The sequence below is a fragment of the Bos indicus x Bos taurus genome, chromosome 10 (assembly GCF_003369695.1).
Source record: "Bos indicus x Bos taurus breed Angus x Brahman F1 hybrid chromosome 10, Bos_hybrid_MaternalHap_v2.0, whole genome shotgun sequence".
Classification (NCBI taxonomy): Eukaryota; Metazoa; Chordata; class Mammalia; order Artiodactyla; family Bovidae; genus Bos; species Bos indicus x Bos taurus.
In genome coordinates this window covers 102777884-102794097 of record NC_040085.1, presented here as the reverse complement: position 1 = coordinate 102794097, position 16214 = coordinate 102777884, and the positions used below count along the sequence as shown (strand labels likewise).

Below are 16214 nucleotides of genomic sequence, written 5' to 3'. Positions count from 1 at the left end.
GCTCATTTATTTGTAACAGCACTCATCACACTGTGTAGTAATTTTTGTGTATACCTGGCTCATCTATTAAATCATATACTCTTCAGGGTCAATGAGCATATCTTATTCATCTTTATAAACAGTGTCCATCACAAAAAGCAGGTGTTCAATTATACAAGTGTTAAAGGAACAAATAATGAATGGGAAATGGAGTAAATCTTACTATTCTCCACTAGAAACTAAAGTTTTAGAAATCCCTTTTGTCGCCATAGTTGTCAGAAAAAATAAGTACAAAGGTTAATAAAGAACCACAAAAACAGAAAAATGTCAAACAAAAAGTCAAGAGCCTTGGCTTCAGTCTGTATCTTATCATTCACAAGCCTGTAACACGGGGGAAAGCAATCAGCATTAAATGACGGGTCAACATTAAGGTCATCTACAAGTCTTATCCACCCAGGAATAAATTATGTGCATAATTCATGCTGATTTGCTTGTTAAGTTCAGTATTACTCTTAAGTTAGGTAATATATGCTGACCCCACATGGTTCTATATTTCCAACTGGCTCAGGGACCTACCAGTTATGGTAGGCCTTTCAAGGCATCCAGACTGGGCTGCAAAGTCTGTATACAGAAAGACCCGAGAACAGAAGTTTCTTCTTTGGGGATGTTATCCATATATGAAACAAATCTGAAGGTATGAGATTACCTCTACACAGGAACTTCAGATCTTAAGTAAAACTCATGCATTTCTAATAAATATGTTCATAAATGTAAGCATATTATTTTGTTAGCTGTGTTAGATTTAGATTGGTACAAATAATTAAACTGTAAGTGACTAAAATGGTAAAATAACCTTTAAAAAAATTCAATTTCAAAATGACTAGATTTGGGAGGAAACGCTTTATTTCCAATTTTAATTTTATTAATTTCAAGGAAGAAAAATTTATGCATTTAATCTGCCTATTTAAGAAAAATATGAAGTACTGCATTTTTACAAACTATTTATGAAAATGTATAAGAAAAAAAATATTTTTCACCTGTAAGGGGTGGTATATCACGATTAACTGTTTCCTCTGCTTCTTCTAAACCATTATTTATTGATGGCCTCACTTGAACCGCTTGATTTGAGTAAGCTGCTCCATTAGCTGATGTAGTAGTACTGGTAGTGATCTCATCCACCTGTTCCATATCAAGCTGCTTTACTATCTCCTCAGCTTCCACAGCCTGTCCTGGGGAATCGGATCCTGATGTTCCTGAAATTATGATTCAGTGTACATTAATCATTACTTAACAGCTCATAGTGGGAGAGGAAAGACAGAGACAAATTTAAAATGAGTAATAAATAAGCTTTAGAGACAAATGCACAGTATAGTGAATATAGACAACACTACTGAAATCATCAAACCTGCTAAGAGATTAGAAGTCAATTAATCCAACCACTAAAAAAAATAATTATATAATATAATAGCACATGCTAATCATCACTATGATGATCACAGTTCAGTTCAGTTGCTCAGTCGTGTCCGACTCTTTGTGACCCCATGAACCGCAGCACGCCAGGCCTCCCTGTCCATCACCAGCTCCTGGAGTTTACCCAAACTCATGTCCATCGAGTCGGTGATGCCATCCAACCATCTCATTCTCTGTCGTCCCCTTCTCCTCCTGCCCTCAATCTTTCTCAGCATCAGGGTCTTTCCCAATGAGTCAACTCTTCACATCAGGTGGCCAAAGTACTGGAGTTTCAGCTTCAACATCAGTCCTTCCAATGAACAGCCAGGACTGGTCTCCTTTAGGATGGACTGGTTGGATCTCCTTGCAGTCCAAGGGACTCTCAAGTCTCCAACACCACAGTTCAAAAGCATCAATTCTTCGGCGCTCAGCTTTATGGTCCAACTCTCACATCCATACATGACTACTGGAAAAACCATAGCCTTGACTAGATGGATCTTTATCAGCAAAGTAATATCTCTGCCTTTTAATATGCTATCTAAGGTTAGTCATAGCTTTTCTTCCAAGGAGCAAGCGTCTTTTAATTTTATGGCTACAGTCACCATCTGCAGTGATTTGGGAGCCCCCCAAAATAAAGTCTCTCACTGTTTCCATTGTTTCCCCATCTATTTGCCATGAAGTGATGGGACTGGATGCCATGATCTTAGTTTTCTGAATGTTGAGTTTTAAGCTAGCTGATTGTGTAATCAGCTGATGATCACAGGACAATATATAAATTGTAAGATCAACACATTGTACAACTTGAAATTTTCACAATGTTTTATGTCAGATATATTTAATAAAAATAAAAATTCATCAATATTTAGAAAAACTAACTGGAACAGAAACAAAGCCAAGGACACCATTATTCAGTGAGTCTTCACTGGACATTTCAAACAATAAGGAATAAAGACTATTATAAGCTAGAGTGGTATTTGTGAACGGTTTTTCTTAAGAGTAGCTTAAGCTATTTCAAATAGCTTAGAAATACCCATGTATAGTTAAATGAGTCAATTCAGAACTTTAAAATATTTTATTGATATAATTAACTTTATATAATGAAATGTGATTACCAACTGAGCATTAGCTAAAACCTCTATCCTGCCACATAATTATTTCTTTTTTGTGGTGAGAACATTTACGATCTAGTCTCTTAGCAACTTTGAAGTATCAATATATACTGTTGACTTCTGAACAACACGGGGGCTGGAGGCACTGAACCCCATGCAGTCAGAAACCTGAGAATAATTTTACAGTGAGCCCTGTGCATCCACAGTTCCAAATCCTCAGGTTCAACCAACCAGACTGTGTACTACTGTAGTATTTATATTGAAAACAATCCTTGTATAAGTGGACCTATACAGTTCAAACCCATGTTGTTCAAGGGTCAAGTGTAATACAGTATTGCTGACCACAGAACTTCTTTTCATTAAAGTAAGTGTTGTTTATTAAGGGCCTACTACATGTTGGGCAATACACACATACACACTTTTCCACTATCCTCAAACAGCTTCTGATTTTTTAAAACTAGAGATAGTTCTCTAAAAATGAGTCAACTGTTTCCGTAACCATAAGAAGCTTTTTATTCCAAGGTACAGGAACAATTTCTCAACAAGATTCCACCTCGTTAACAAAGAAGTCAATTTCCTCGTTACATTCATCCATCACTGAGATGAACCTGCTGCCCAGTCTTTCTCCCACTATGGACTGACCAACCCCAACTCTCCATTTCTTTCTGGAATCCTCCAAATATCATTTTCAACAACAAAATGAACCTCCAGTAACTCTCAACTTTCTCAAAGAATATTCTTTCTCCCTCCACTGCCTTAATTTTAACCTCTTTCAAAAAAAAAGTCTCTCTTCCTATTACCCTTCCCTGAAAGCTGTGTGCTGTCTCATACTTGTTACTCAATCAGAATTCATCTACCTCCATTGCTGCTGCCAGATCACTGGTTTTTCCCTAATGTGTAAAAATGTTTGCTCCTCTGAGACTGATGTCACCTGACTACCCAATTCTTCTCTTATCCCCGGTGCTGTCACCTACCACCTACTGCCAGCATCCTCTTAATCACAGAGCAATCTAACACCTAGCTACAAGTTTACTGCTCTATTAAATACCTATAGAGTTGTTGTTATAGGAGATGTCAGCGACTCATCCAATAACCAACCTCAAAGGTCTTGCCCTCTTCGGCTCTATCTACCCTTGTGATGCTCTTTAGTAGTTACTACCATGGCCACAGCCTGGACACTATCACTGAGAAACCATTCCCCTCTGAAACCTAAAATTCAAATAATTAATCTCCTACAACAACCTCCTAATCTTCTAATTAGCGTCTCTCTCATGTATTTCTATTACATGTGATCTTCATGTCTGATAAAAACCAGTCTCTTTATCCAAACGCACCTCTCAGTGGCTTCCTCCCCACCTGCCTCACCTAGTTAGCCTTCATGCTGCATCATTTAAACCACTCTCATGCCAGCAGCCTCTGTCCTTGCTTCCTTGTCTTTCCACTGTCATTCACCATAGAAATCCCTCTTCAATCAATCTGACAGATTTCTCAGGCACTAGACCCAGCCTGGGATAGGCAACAATACAATTATAAATAAATTTTGAAAAGAAATGTCTAGGGTATATTGGGTTAAATTTAAAGGTAGGGTTTTTTGGGGGGTGGTTTTTTTCTTTTGGCTGCACCGTGAGGTATGTGGAATTTTAGTTTCCCAACCAGAGATCAAACCCATGTCCTCTGCTTCAGAAGCATAGAATCATACCACTGGACTGCCAGGGAAGTCCCTAAATGTAGTTTTTTGTTTTGTTTCTAGTCTAAGACTTCACAGTCCTTTAACGTGCTAATACATTTTTATGCCCGTACAGTATCTTGATTTTATAGTGTACACTGTGCCTTTTAAAAACTGCTTTATCATCCAGAAACATAATTCAAATTAGAATTTAAATAATCAGGCAACAAGTATTTAATGGCTATTTCCCATGAGCCGAATAATACATCAAACAACATGGTAGATGCAAAAATAAAGACACTACCTCTTACCCTCAAATAATTTCATGTATGAAATTAAATACTAATATTAGAAAAGATAGGACATCAGAAAATATTTGAAAAATATGTTGAGAAGGCCATTTTTTTGCCAAGGCATTATACAATGGAAATCTTAAATTCATTTGAATTAGGGTAGTTTTACTGTTTGTCTAAACTGAGGATTCTTAGAGGTGGGAAAAAAACCAAGCAAAGGATAATAAAAATAAATTGTATTACAAAAAATAACCTGGTCTCAATGCACTTAAAATATTCAACAAATTCTACTTTACTGATCTCTAGAATACAGAAAATGCTTCTCAGTTCTCTCCTGTACACACTCTAAAGATGTAAAAGTCATTCCAACACATAAAAAATAATACTTTCCATTCAGCCCTAAGTTTATCATCTAGCTTTTCAGCTAGTTAAAGCAGAGCTCATTAACTTACACAAAATTAAACATAACCTACATTTATTTCAGTCACTACAAAAAATAAAGTACATTTTAGAAACTCTGTATTTTTAATGAAGCTGAAAACAAACATAAGATGCTAACAAAAATATGCCAAAAAAAAAAAAAAAATAGACCTTTTAAAAAACCAGGAAAACAATTTTTAAGCCCAAATTATGGTTAATGATTTATATTTACCATTTTTATTTGCTGGTGAAAAAAAGTTGAAGACAGGAGAAAATATGGTCCCCAACAATGTAGTCCTTGGAGGACTGCCAGAGGAAGGGTTATCTTCCAATTTTCCATTTTGTTTTACATGTTGGTTTGTCATTTCATAACTACCAGCTTCTAAGAAAGAAACAAAAGAAAAAAGTTGCAATCTAGAAAACATAACTTTCACAAATGTGTTCTAAACCATTAAGAAACTTTTTCCCTCAAAATAATGAAAATTGATTAACATTAATTTTTAAAACCTTATTGTTTAAAGAAATCTTGAGTTAAGTCACTTGCAAATCAAATGATCTTTATAATAAGTTTATTTATAATGCTTTGTAAATGCTAAATTTACTGAGTTTTTACAAAGCAGATTTATATCTGGAATTATATAGTCTGGAAGTCTTAAATTCAACATTGTTTAAAAGAAAATGAAATAAACTCTTTGTAAGTAAAGCAAGCAAGTTACACTATGAAAAACATAAATGTAAGATTCTGCCTTGGCTTATTTACATTTTGGGATGCTGTCTACTTCACAAAATTTACCCTCTATGTCTAACAAATAACAGCTAAAAAATAGAGGCAACCAGTTTTACTGAAAAAGACTACACATACAGCAGTGTCAAATGTTACTTATGGATACTGCAGCACCATTTCAGAGTACTTAGGAAGAACAGCCAGTGTTTTCCCTAAGTTTCTTATAAATAAAAAATTTAATGGGTTTTGGGAAAACGTAAGTTGGAAATGTTTAAATAAATCATCCTCAACCCTCCACAACTTTACCACATTTCTTTTCTTCTTTCTTTGCTAGAGAACTGTTAACTTGTGTATCCCTTTTCTCCCTGATGGTCAATTCTAGAGATAAATCACTGCATTAAGAGGAAAGAAGTTGAGAAAAAAAAATCATAAAAAAACGAGGAAAGAGACTGAGGAATTATTACTACTGTTGTGTTTAAAATTGCATTGGTTAAAAGGCAGCACTCCATGCTCTAAAGTGCTATTCACGCTTTCTCTGCTTGTCCATCTTGTTCCACTCCTTTTTGATGCTGAGGAGCTTGTCAGCTCCTCAAAGGTACTGACCTAGAAGAGGGTTTATAAACAGTAACACTACTGGCTCTGGGCTGGGTAATTCTGTGTTATGGGATGTCCTGTGCACTGCATGATGTTTAACAGTATCCTGACCTTTACCTGCTAGATGCAAGAAGCAACCTCTCCACAGGCTGCGGCAAACCAAAAGGCCTCCAGACACTGAAAAATGTCCATTGGCGAACAGAGACACCCCTACTTGAGAAACACTGACCTGAGAGCTCCAAGCCGCCTCTGAGCTTTAAAATTTCATAATCCAGAAACAAATTCTTTATACACATTTCAAAAAATTTATTATATCATTCATAACATATTATATATAACATATATTATTCATATATATTATTATTCATAATAAAAATTATTACTGCTTTAAGAAATTTCATATATATTTTCCTGCCAAACAGTATAAAGCTAGTTGCTCTGCCTTTAACTGTCACTTTAGCTCATCAAAGCAGATGTATACATTAGGAAGGTAAATTTCTATTTACTTCATGCTATTCATACTTAATACAAAGATTATAAAAAGGCAGAAATGGCTCAAAGTAGATTTTTTTAAAACAGAGAAAAAACATATCAAGTGATCTCTGCTTAAAAGCAACAGGTAAACATTAACAAACCTCCATTTACTTGACTTTTCCGTCTTACTCGAGATATCTGTTTGTTAGGCTTTTCTCCTGCTCTTGGTGTTGATGTGATCAAATTATTATCTATATCACGTTCAATTCTACTCCGTTTTGAAGGATTTTCTCTCTCTTCCTTAAGATATAAGAGGAAAAAACATGCATTGAACAGAGTCATTCTGCTGGATAAGTCACATTTTTGGGGGCCACTCTATGCAACTTACTGGATCTTAGTTCCCCAATCAGGAACTGAACCTAGGCCACAGTGATGCAAGCGCCAAGTCCTAACCACTGGGCCACCAGGGAATTCTCTACATGTCACACACTTTTAAAATGATAAAATGTGTTCACTACATTATTTACAACAGCCAATGTTATCTGTTATCAACTGATGGACACTTAGGTTGTGTCCATATCTTGGCTATTAGAGATAATGCAGTGAATATAGATGCATGTACACAAACAACGGATTATTCAGCCATAAAAAACTGAACTCCTGTCACTAGTGACAACATGGATGAACCTAACAGGCATTTCATTAAGTAAAAAAAGTCAGACAGAGAAAGACTTATACCATATGATCTCACTTACATGTGGAATTAAAAACCAAGAACAAATGAAAAACACCAAGCTCACAGAGGGCAGACTGGTGGTTGCCAGAGGCAGGGGGATGGGGATGAAGGAAGTGGATGACAAGTATCATCAAAGGGTACAGAGGGTGATAAAATACTGCGAGTCACCGTGACACAGCGCACAGCATGGCGACCACGCGTGCACACTGCACTGCACACGTGAAAGCTGCCGTTACAACACCATGGTGTAAAGTTAAAAAATAAGATAAAATAAATTAAAAAAAAAAGAGTAAAGCTTCAAAGTTTTGATCACAAGAAAAATTCTGTAACCAAGAATGGTGACAGATATTAATTCGACTTATTGTGGTGATCATTTTGCAATATATAAAAATACTGAGTCAGGCTATATGCCTGAAACTAATATATGTCACTTCTCTCAGATTTTTAAGAAGATAAAATATGTTGTAAAAGCTTTATTCTCTTTTCTTCGTATCAAGGAGAAACAAACAGAAATATCTAACAACAGAAGAAAACAGAAAAAAATCTGACAAGAGTCATGAAAGTATTCATTAATGTCATTATACTACACAAACACCTCACAATTACTCACAAGAACAGGGGTCATTTCCTCGAGTGAACCCCACGGGAATCTGCTGGCATATTACATATAACCAAAAATGACATAAAAATAACAGGGCTTGTCCACCGCTATCCATCTAATGCCAACCTCAATCTTCAAAAGGTCCCAATCAACACTAAGGAGTCTATTCTTTAACAAAGTTCTCTATTAGTTTCCTTATGTGGGGGGCAAATCTACATTACCAGTTTACACTATTTTGTAATACAGAGTTACGATCAGATCAGTCGCTCAGTCGTGTCCGACTCTTTGGGACCCCATGAATCGCAGCACGCCAGGCCTCCCAGAGTTCACTCAGACTCACGTCCATCGAGTCAGTGATGCCATCCAGCCATATCTCACCCTCTGTCGTCCCCTTCTCCTCCTGCCCCCAATCCCCCCCAGCATCAGAGTCTTTTCCAATGAGTCAACTCTTCGCATGAGGTGGCCAAAGTACTGGAGTTTCAGCTTTAGCATCAGTCCTTCCAAAGAAATCCAAGGGCTGATCTCCTTCAGAATGGACTGGTTGGATCTCCTTGCAGTCCAAGGGACTCTCAAGAGTCTTCTCCACAGAGTTATGATAGTTTGACTTAAAGATTTTCTGACTTTTACAAGTCAGAATGTGAAAGCAACTGTGCTTTGGAGTCTGTTTTTTCCCCCGGAGTCTGTTTTGGAGTCTGTTTTTTCCCCTGACCAGCAACATGCAGGCACTCCGCTCTCATGTGATGCTGGGCTATAGCCAGCCACTTGATCACGATCACTCACAACATTCTGTATCCATACAGCCATTTTCACTTTCAGTACAGTATTCAGTAAGTCAAATAAGATATTCAAAACTTAAAAAGTGTTACAAGCATGTTAAAGGTAGGCTAGGATAAGCTATGATGTCAGGCAGCTGCTGCTAAGTCGCTTCAGTCGTGTCCGACTCTGTGCAACCCCACAGACATCAGCCCACCAGGCTCCCCTGTCCCTGGGATTCTCCAGGCAAGAACACTGGAGTGGGTTGCCATTTCCTTCTCCAATGCATGAAGGTGAAAAGTGAAAGTGAAGTCACTCAGTCGTGTCCGACTCTTAGCAACCCCATGGACTGCAGCCTACCTGGCTCCTCCGTCCATGGATTTTCCAGGCAAGAACACTGGAGTGGGTGCCATCGCCTTCTCCGGATGTCAGGTAGGTTAAGTGTACTAAGTGCGTTTTCAGCTTACATTTTCAATTTACAATGGGTTTATCAGGACATAACCCCACCATAAATTAAGGAAGATCTGTATTACCAACTAAAATAGTATACTCCATGCAATAACCTGAATTTTTTCCATCTGTACCTCCATTTTTTTGTCATTAGTACAATTCTTCCAGTCATCTCCTACATGAGCAATTTTCTTACATTACTGTAATACTGGCCTATAATTTCTTGCTGTTTCAATGAAAGTACCTGAAATCTTCTGTTAAGGATTAGATTTTTCCACAGCAAATAATAATATACTATTGTGCATTTTCTAAAAGTTGAATATTATTTTACTGTCTCCGAAACAAACTTTGGTATTGCAAATAGCCAAAATTACAATTCCACAATTCCCTATCTGGATCAAAATGAAAAAAGATAATACTGCAAATATCACTCAATATAGAATTTTACTTTTCTCACCAGTTTCTCTAATTTTAGGTAAGTTCACCAAGACAATCTCCTTAGCACAAAATACTGTGTCAGTGACCCACAATGTAATTCCTCTACTGTTTACTATTCCCCTGCACTTAAAAATGACGACCAGGAAGCCTCGAATCCGAAACACTGGGTCTTCATTACAGAGGGGCTCTTATCATAAAGTCCTCAAGAACAGAAATAATGCTGCAAAGCCTTATTACACTTACTACTCTAAGCTCCAGCATTTTCTTGAAGAAGTCTCTTAGTACATCTGCTATAATGTAAATACATACATGCATTCCTGGAAAATTTTCACTCTGCAACCCTGAAAATAACAAGGTTTATGGGGAAAAATGGGTCCACGAGGGTAGAGAAGGGTACATGGGAGGCAGATCAGCCAAAGCCCCTGTAAATCTGTAACCACAGCACTAAGAAAACCAATGATGGGGACTTCCAGAAATGACCTGCACGCCCCAGGTGAGCAGCTAAGAGCAGCTAAAATGCTACCTCAGAGTTTAATAAAAGGGATTTAAAACAGAAGTAAAAACAAAGGTTTATGGGAGCTGAAAAGTGGAGCTTTAAGGCAGGAAGACTGCAAACACGGACACGAAAGGAAATGCAAACTGCCAGATGAGGACAGGAGTCCATGACAGACCAGGGGGCTACATCTCCAGGAGAGAGTCCCTGATACAGGTCACTAGTTTTAATTAAAAACTGTGTGTAGGATAAAATTCCACCACCATTATACAGGATTCCCTTGTCCAGTTTAGAAAAAATCATACATAAACGAAAACCCACTCATGTTATATTGAAACTATCTCCCTATTTAACAATATAAATCAACATTAACGTATAAGAGCTAACAGACATCCCCGGCAGCTCAGTGGTAAAGAATCCACCTGCAACGAAGGAGATGAGAGTTCGATCCCTGGGTCGGGAAGATCCCCTGGAGAAGGAAATGGCAACTCACTCCAGGATTCTTGCCTGGGAAATCCCACGGACAGAGGAGCCTGGTGGGCTACAGTCCATGGGGTTGCAAAAGAGCCGGACACGACTGAGTGACTAAACAACAGCACATAAGCTAACTGTTAGTGTGGAGGTACCACACACACAGCAGAAACAGCTATACTGTGGTCAGTTGAGAATACATTCAAATACTTCAGTTTACATCTCTAAAGAGAAATAGAAAACTATTAAGATCAGGGTTAAACTTCTGCAGTCACTGACAATAATATTCTATTCTTCAGAATAAAGCATTTAAATGTCTGATGAAGCTTCAATTCTGAAATTTGTCACCAAATCCTCATCTTTTTTAAACACTCATGTATATAATTTGGGGGCATTTTTGGATATAGGATGCGTTTTAGAAGAGGAACTAGGAAAAATAACATTTCTACATTACTGTACAGGTTATTTAAAAATTTTTTAATAACCCTATGATGTCTTTTCTGGAATCTTCATTTTTCAAAGCTGCCTCTAAGACATGCTTTTAAGGGGAAAGCTTGGGAAGGTAGCATTCTTAAATCTCTGAATCCCAAAGGAAATACAGAGAACTAAAGAAGCAACAAAAACCCAAGAGCACATTTATAACAAAACCAGGAAACAAGGTTTCTCCCCCAACTCCAAGCAGATGAGGACAAACCAACAGCTGTAATACTGAAGGAATCATCTTTATCAGTGCTGGAGAAAGCAAAGCAAAGCAACACAGAACGGGACCCATCTGAGGCCAGGAGAAGCCACCCCAAACTGCCAACACGGTAGGTATTCAGTGGAGAGCACGGCAGGCCAGTCTGACGACAGCAGATGAAACGGGGCAGAGGACACTGCTGCTCAATCCAATAGCAAAGGGATCCACAACTGAAATGGGAGCAGCGTAGCTCCTAGGAACTCTTGACACCGACCAACTACAGCTCTCTTCAGAACAGAGCTGCATATGAAGGGAAACTGCTAGGAATGGAATCGAAATTTCATTGCAAAAAAAGGCACAACAGAAAAGCAAAGAAAAGTTCCAGATAAACAATGAATAGGGATAAAGAAGGCTTCCTAGGTGGCTCAGTGGTAAAGACTCCACCTGCCAAGCAAGAGACTCAGGTTCAATCCCTGGGTCAGGAAGATCCCCTGGAAAAGGAAATGGCAACCCACTCCAGTATTCTTGCCTGGAGCATTCCATGGACAGAGGAGCCTGGCAGGCTACAGTCCATGGGGTTGCAAAAGAGTCAGACACAACTTATCAACTAAACAAAAATAAACAGGAATAAACATATAGCAAAACTCGAAACGCAATCATTGTATTTTTAACACTATTCAAAAACAACAAAATTGATTAGAAAAGATACCCCGAACCATACAATCTTCTAAAAATTTAGAAAAACTCATGTAAGAATGAGAGAAAAGAAAGCATAGATCTCAAATTCCACACAAAATCATTGTAATAAAATGTTGCTTAGTAGCTAAGTCTGTCCTTCTCTTTTGCAACTCCATGGACTGTAGCTGCCAGACTCCTCTGTCCATGGGATTTCCCAGGCAAGAATACTGGAGTGGGTTGCCATTTCCTTCTCCAGGGACCTTCCCAACCCAGGGATCCAACCTGTGTCTCCTGCATTTGCAGGCAGATTCTTTACCACTGAGGTACCTGGGAAGCCCATAATAAAACACAGGAGAAGTAAAAGAAAGCATCTCGGAAAAATATGCGTGAGAGAGCCTTCCCTGGCTGTCCAGTGGTTAAGATTGCATGTTTCCACTGTAAGGGGTGGGGGGCTGATCCCTGGTCAAGAAACTAAGAGCCCTGTGGTGCAAACTCCCCCCAAAATGCATTAAGAGAACAGATTAAAATTAGATCTTTATTTCAAAAAAGACAAATAACATTAAGAAAGGGATATGACACATACATCAGAGTTAGAAAAAACTCACTAATGAAAAGACAGAACAAAATAGAAATAAAAGAGAAAAATATTTTAGAAATAAAGACTAGGATAGACATAAAAGTTAGTAAATAGGATAGACTATGTGCCTTTATGAGAATTAGACGGTAAAATAGAGGGGAGGGGAGGTTAAGACATCAAAATGTAACAAATACTGAGGAAGATCCGACAGACAGAAAACAGTAAGTGGTCCCTGAGCAGGAAGCCAGAGCCAAGAACAAGGCGGAAGAATGAGCATCATGAAGTTTTCCTCAAATGAAACATCTGAAATTACATACTCAAAGAGTACACGGGCCTTTTTTTTTTGGTCTGTGTGACTCAGCTTCACAGTCCTCGAAGTCCCCACCAGGGACTGGATCGGGCTCACGGCAGGGAGGGCTCAGTTCTCACCTAAGCACTGGGCTGCGGGGCTCTGAGAGTGCGCCGCTGGACCACAGCCGTAAACCCAGAAAATCGACAAGACAGGCCCTAAACTTACCACAAGTTAAAGAAAAAATCCTTTGGAGAACAAGGAAAAGTGTTCGTTTAAAAAGAGAAAATTAGACTGTCATCAAACTTTGAAAGCAGTGCATTTAATGCTGGAAGAAAATGGAATAACACTTTTAAAAATCAAGAAGAGAAACTGTGAGACAAGGATATCATATGCAGTAAAAGTGGTTTTAAAGCACAGAACTCAGAACATTGTTTCTGTGTCTGCTTCATGTGGCATCTACCAAAAAATGACTACAGACAACAACCAGAGGACTGGGGAAAGCATTAAACACGCTGAACGCACACAGGACCTGTGCAAGATGAACGAGGGTTAGAGATCACGTGTAATGGCTACAGGCTCAGAACATATACACGACAGTAAAAACTGGTAAGAGATATAAATTTTAAAAATTGTTCACTTTAAAGACATTCTGAGTAAAGCTGACAGAATTCATTTTTAGCTGGTAAGAAATAACAAATGAAGTTATCTAGGCATAAAAGAAATAATACCAGATGGGATTCTAAATCTGCAATAAGGAATGGATACCACTAAGGCAAACATGAGTAAATTCAAAAGATCTTTGTGTTCAATAGTTCTAATACGGTCTTTCCAGCTGTCTTCAACACTGATACCTGCTACAATCTCTGCAGCCTCATTATAATCCAATAAAGTATTCTCAAGTCTCCGAGCTGCTTCTCTCTCTCTCTACATATATATATGGAAACACAATAAAGGTACTCTCATTGCTTTGCAATATTATTAAATTTGGTCTTCAAAATTTACTCTAAAGTTATTTTAGAATTTAGTAATTCTTTAAATAAAATTTATAATTTATAATTAAGAATGGATTACTGGGTTGAAAAAGGGAGCTGGGCGATCTGTGATTTCAATCCACCACTCTTAGTGATGAAACTGACATAAACTTCTATAGCCCATGAAAGGAGGAAATGCACTCCAAGGGAACTAAATACAACTGTAAATCACAAATGAAAATAAGATAAAGTTAGTGTCCCTTTGGCTTCAAAATTGTCTTATGCAACAGAACATATTCAAATAGAATTATAGTGCCAATTCAGTTGCACTGTCGTTTGAGAACAATCATTCAGTTTTTAAAAAAGAAACTATTTTAGATGTACAGGATGAAATCTTTAAAAGCCAAAATAGTTATAGCCTTTCCAACTTAAATTGCAAAACCCAATGAGGTGTCTCAGAAACAAAGTTGGTTATATTGCTTTGGCTGAAAAAAGGTATATACTTATGAGAGACTTACAAACTCTTACACAGTAGTTAGTGCTGAAAACCTACTAAGTCAGTAAAAGAAACAAGCAGAGGCTTTCCTGGTGGTCCAGTGATTAGGAGTCCATCTGCCAGTGCAGGAAACTGGTTCGATACTGATCCGGGAAGATCCCATGTGCCGTGGAGCAACTAATCTCCTCGGCCACAACAACTGAGCTCTACAGCCTGTGCTCTACAAGAGGAGAAGCCACCGCAACGAGAAGCCCAAGAGCTGCAACAGAGACTGGCCCCTCCTGCCACAACCAGAGAAAGCCTGCGCGCAGCACCATCAAACATAGACAGACAGACTAGCAGGCAAGAAAGAAAGAAAGAAACAGACGTTTCCACTTTCTAGTGATAAAGTAAATCACTGGGAGACTTAACTGTGAACACAGAAAATGAGCTAACACTGGTATGTGACTTGTACTTGTCTGCTGCTTCAGTCGTGTCCGACTGTGCGACCCCACAGACGGCAGCCCACGAGGCTCCCCGGTCCCTGGGATTCTCCAGGCAAGAACACTGGAGTGGGTTGCCATTTCCTTCTCCAATGCAGGAAAGTGAAAAGTGAAAGGGAAAAAAAAATTATTTTTAAAAAAAAGAAAAGTGAAAGGGAAGTCGCTCAGTCTTGTCCGACCCTTCGCGACCCCGTGGACTGCAGCGCACCAGGCTCCTCAATCCATGGGATTTTCCAGGCAAGAGTGCTGGAGTGGGGTGCCATTGCCTTCTCCATATCTGATACTAGTATCAACTAATCATCAAAGATCTTCTTTACCATGAATGCACGGTAACAAACACAAGTGAATTAATTTTTTGCATCTCAGTTTATCCTGGAACAACTGTGTCAATGTCTGTGATGACTATTTTGTGATGCAAAATAAAAAAAAAAGGTTTATGATTACTGCCACCTTAGCACAAATCAAAACGTGGACATCCAAAGTTATTGTATTTTTCACAGCCATGCACTTGCATGGGGGAAAAAAGTCAGCTATACTTAAGAATGTCCCTGATGAAGCTGTAAAATTAATTAAATCTCAACCCTTAAATACGTGTTAAATCCTACATGACAAGATGGGAAGCACACAAACGCTTCTGCTGCACACTGTGCTTCCACAGTCGTCTTGAGGAAAAGCATCTGACTGACTGTTGAGTTGTAAGCTGAATTAGATCACTTTTTTTGATCACTTCTCGGCCTTTTGGCTAAGATCAAGTGTAGATCACTTTTTCTGATAGAAAACTATCTTCACTTGAAGCAGTTTATTTTCTGAAAAATGAACAAAGCAACTCAAGAAAAAACTAACACATTTTGTTGCGAACAATAAAATTTGAGCATTCAGCTAAAAACTGGGATTTTAGGAAACCTGGACAACGCATTGTAAGACTCAAGAGTTTCCCAATATTGTTCTATTGAGATCAGTGGGGTTGTTCAGAAATGTGATTTCTAAACATTAAATAAATAATGAAATATGTCAATATGGATACATATGTGGAAGATTTACATAATAAAGCAAACCATTATTTTCCCAACCAAAAAAACAGTACATGATGTTACAAAATCAGATGTAGGTAAAAAGATTCATTGCAAGTACAAGACAGACCAATAAAAAGATCACTGTCGAGCTTTCTTTCAAAGTCAATATTGGAACAAGAACTTAAGATACCACACCACTTGTCAAGTTTTGGTATAAAATCTGCAATTATCTAAAAAGTATATTAAAAGACTCTTTCGTTTTCTAAATACATGTGTAATTTTCTTTTTGTGTGTCAATGATAACCACAAACTACGCTCTGTGAAGCGACCGTTAAAGAGGTCTACGGGGCTCCCTTGGTGGTCCAGCGGTTAAGAA

General features: G+C 38.1%; 1 protein-coding gene across 3 annotated transcripts in view; it reads right to left on the bottom strand.

Moving 5' to 3' along the window:
• The window catches only part of CTDSPL2 (CTD small phosphatase like 2), a 74017-nt gene that overhangs the window by 24046 nt on the left and 33757 nt on the right, over nucleotides 1-16214 (bottom strand). For 2 of the 3 annotated variants that reach the window (XM_027552736.1, XM_027552737.1), the window contains exons 3-5: nucleotides 6870-7008; nucleotides 5149-5298; nucleotides 1017-1232 (exon numbers count right to left, since the gene is read on the bottom strand). In XM_027552736.1, the coding sequence (XP_027408537.1) occupies nucleotides 1017-1232; nucleotides 5149-5298; nucleotides 6870-7008 (505 nt within the window). The remainder of the gene's footprint in view (nucleotides 1-1016; nucleotides 1233-5148; nucleotides 5299-6869; nucleotides 7009-16214) is intronic. The other variant, XM_027552738.1, reaches the window with a different exon arrangement.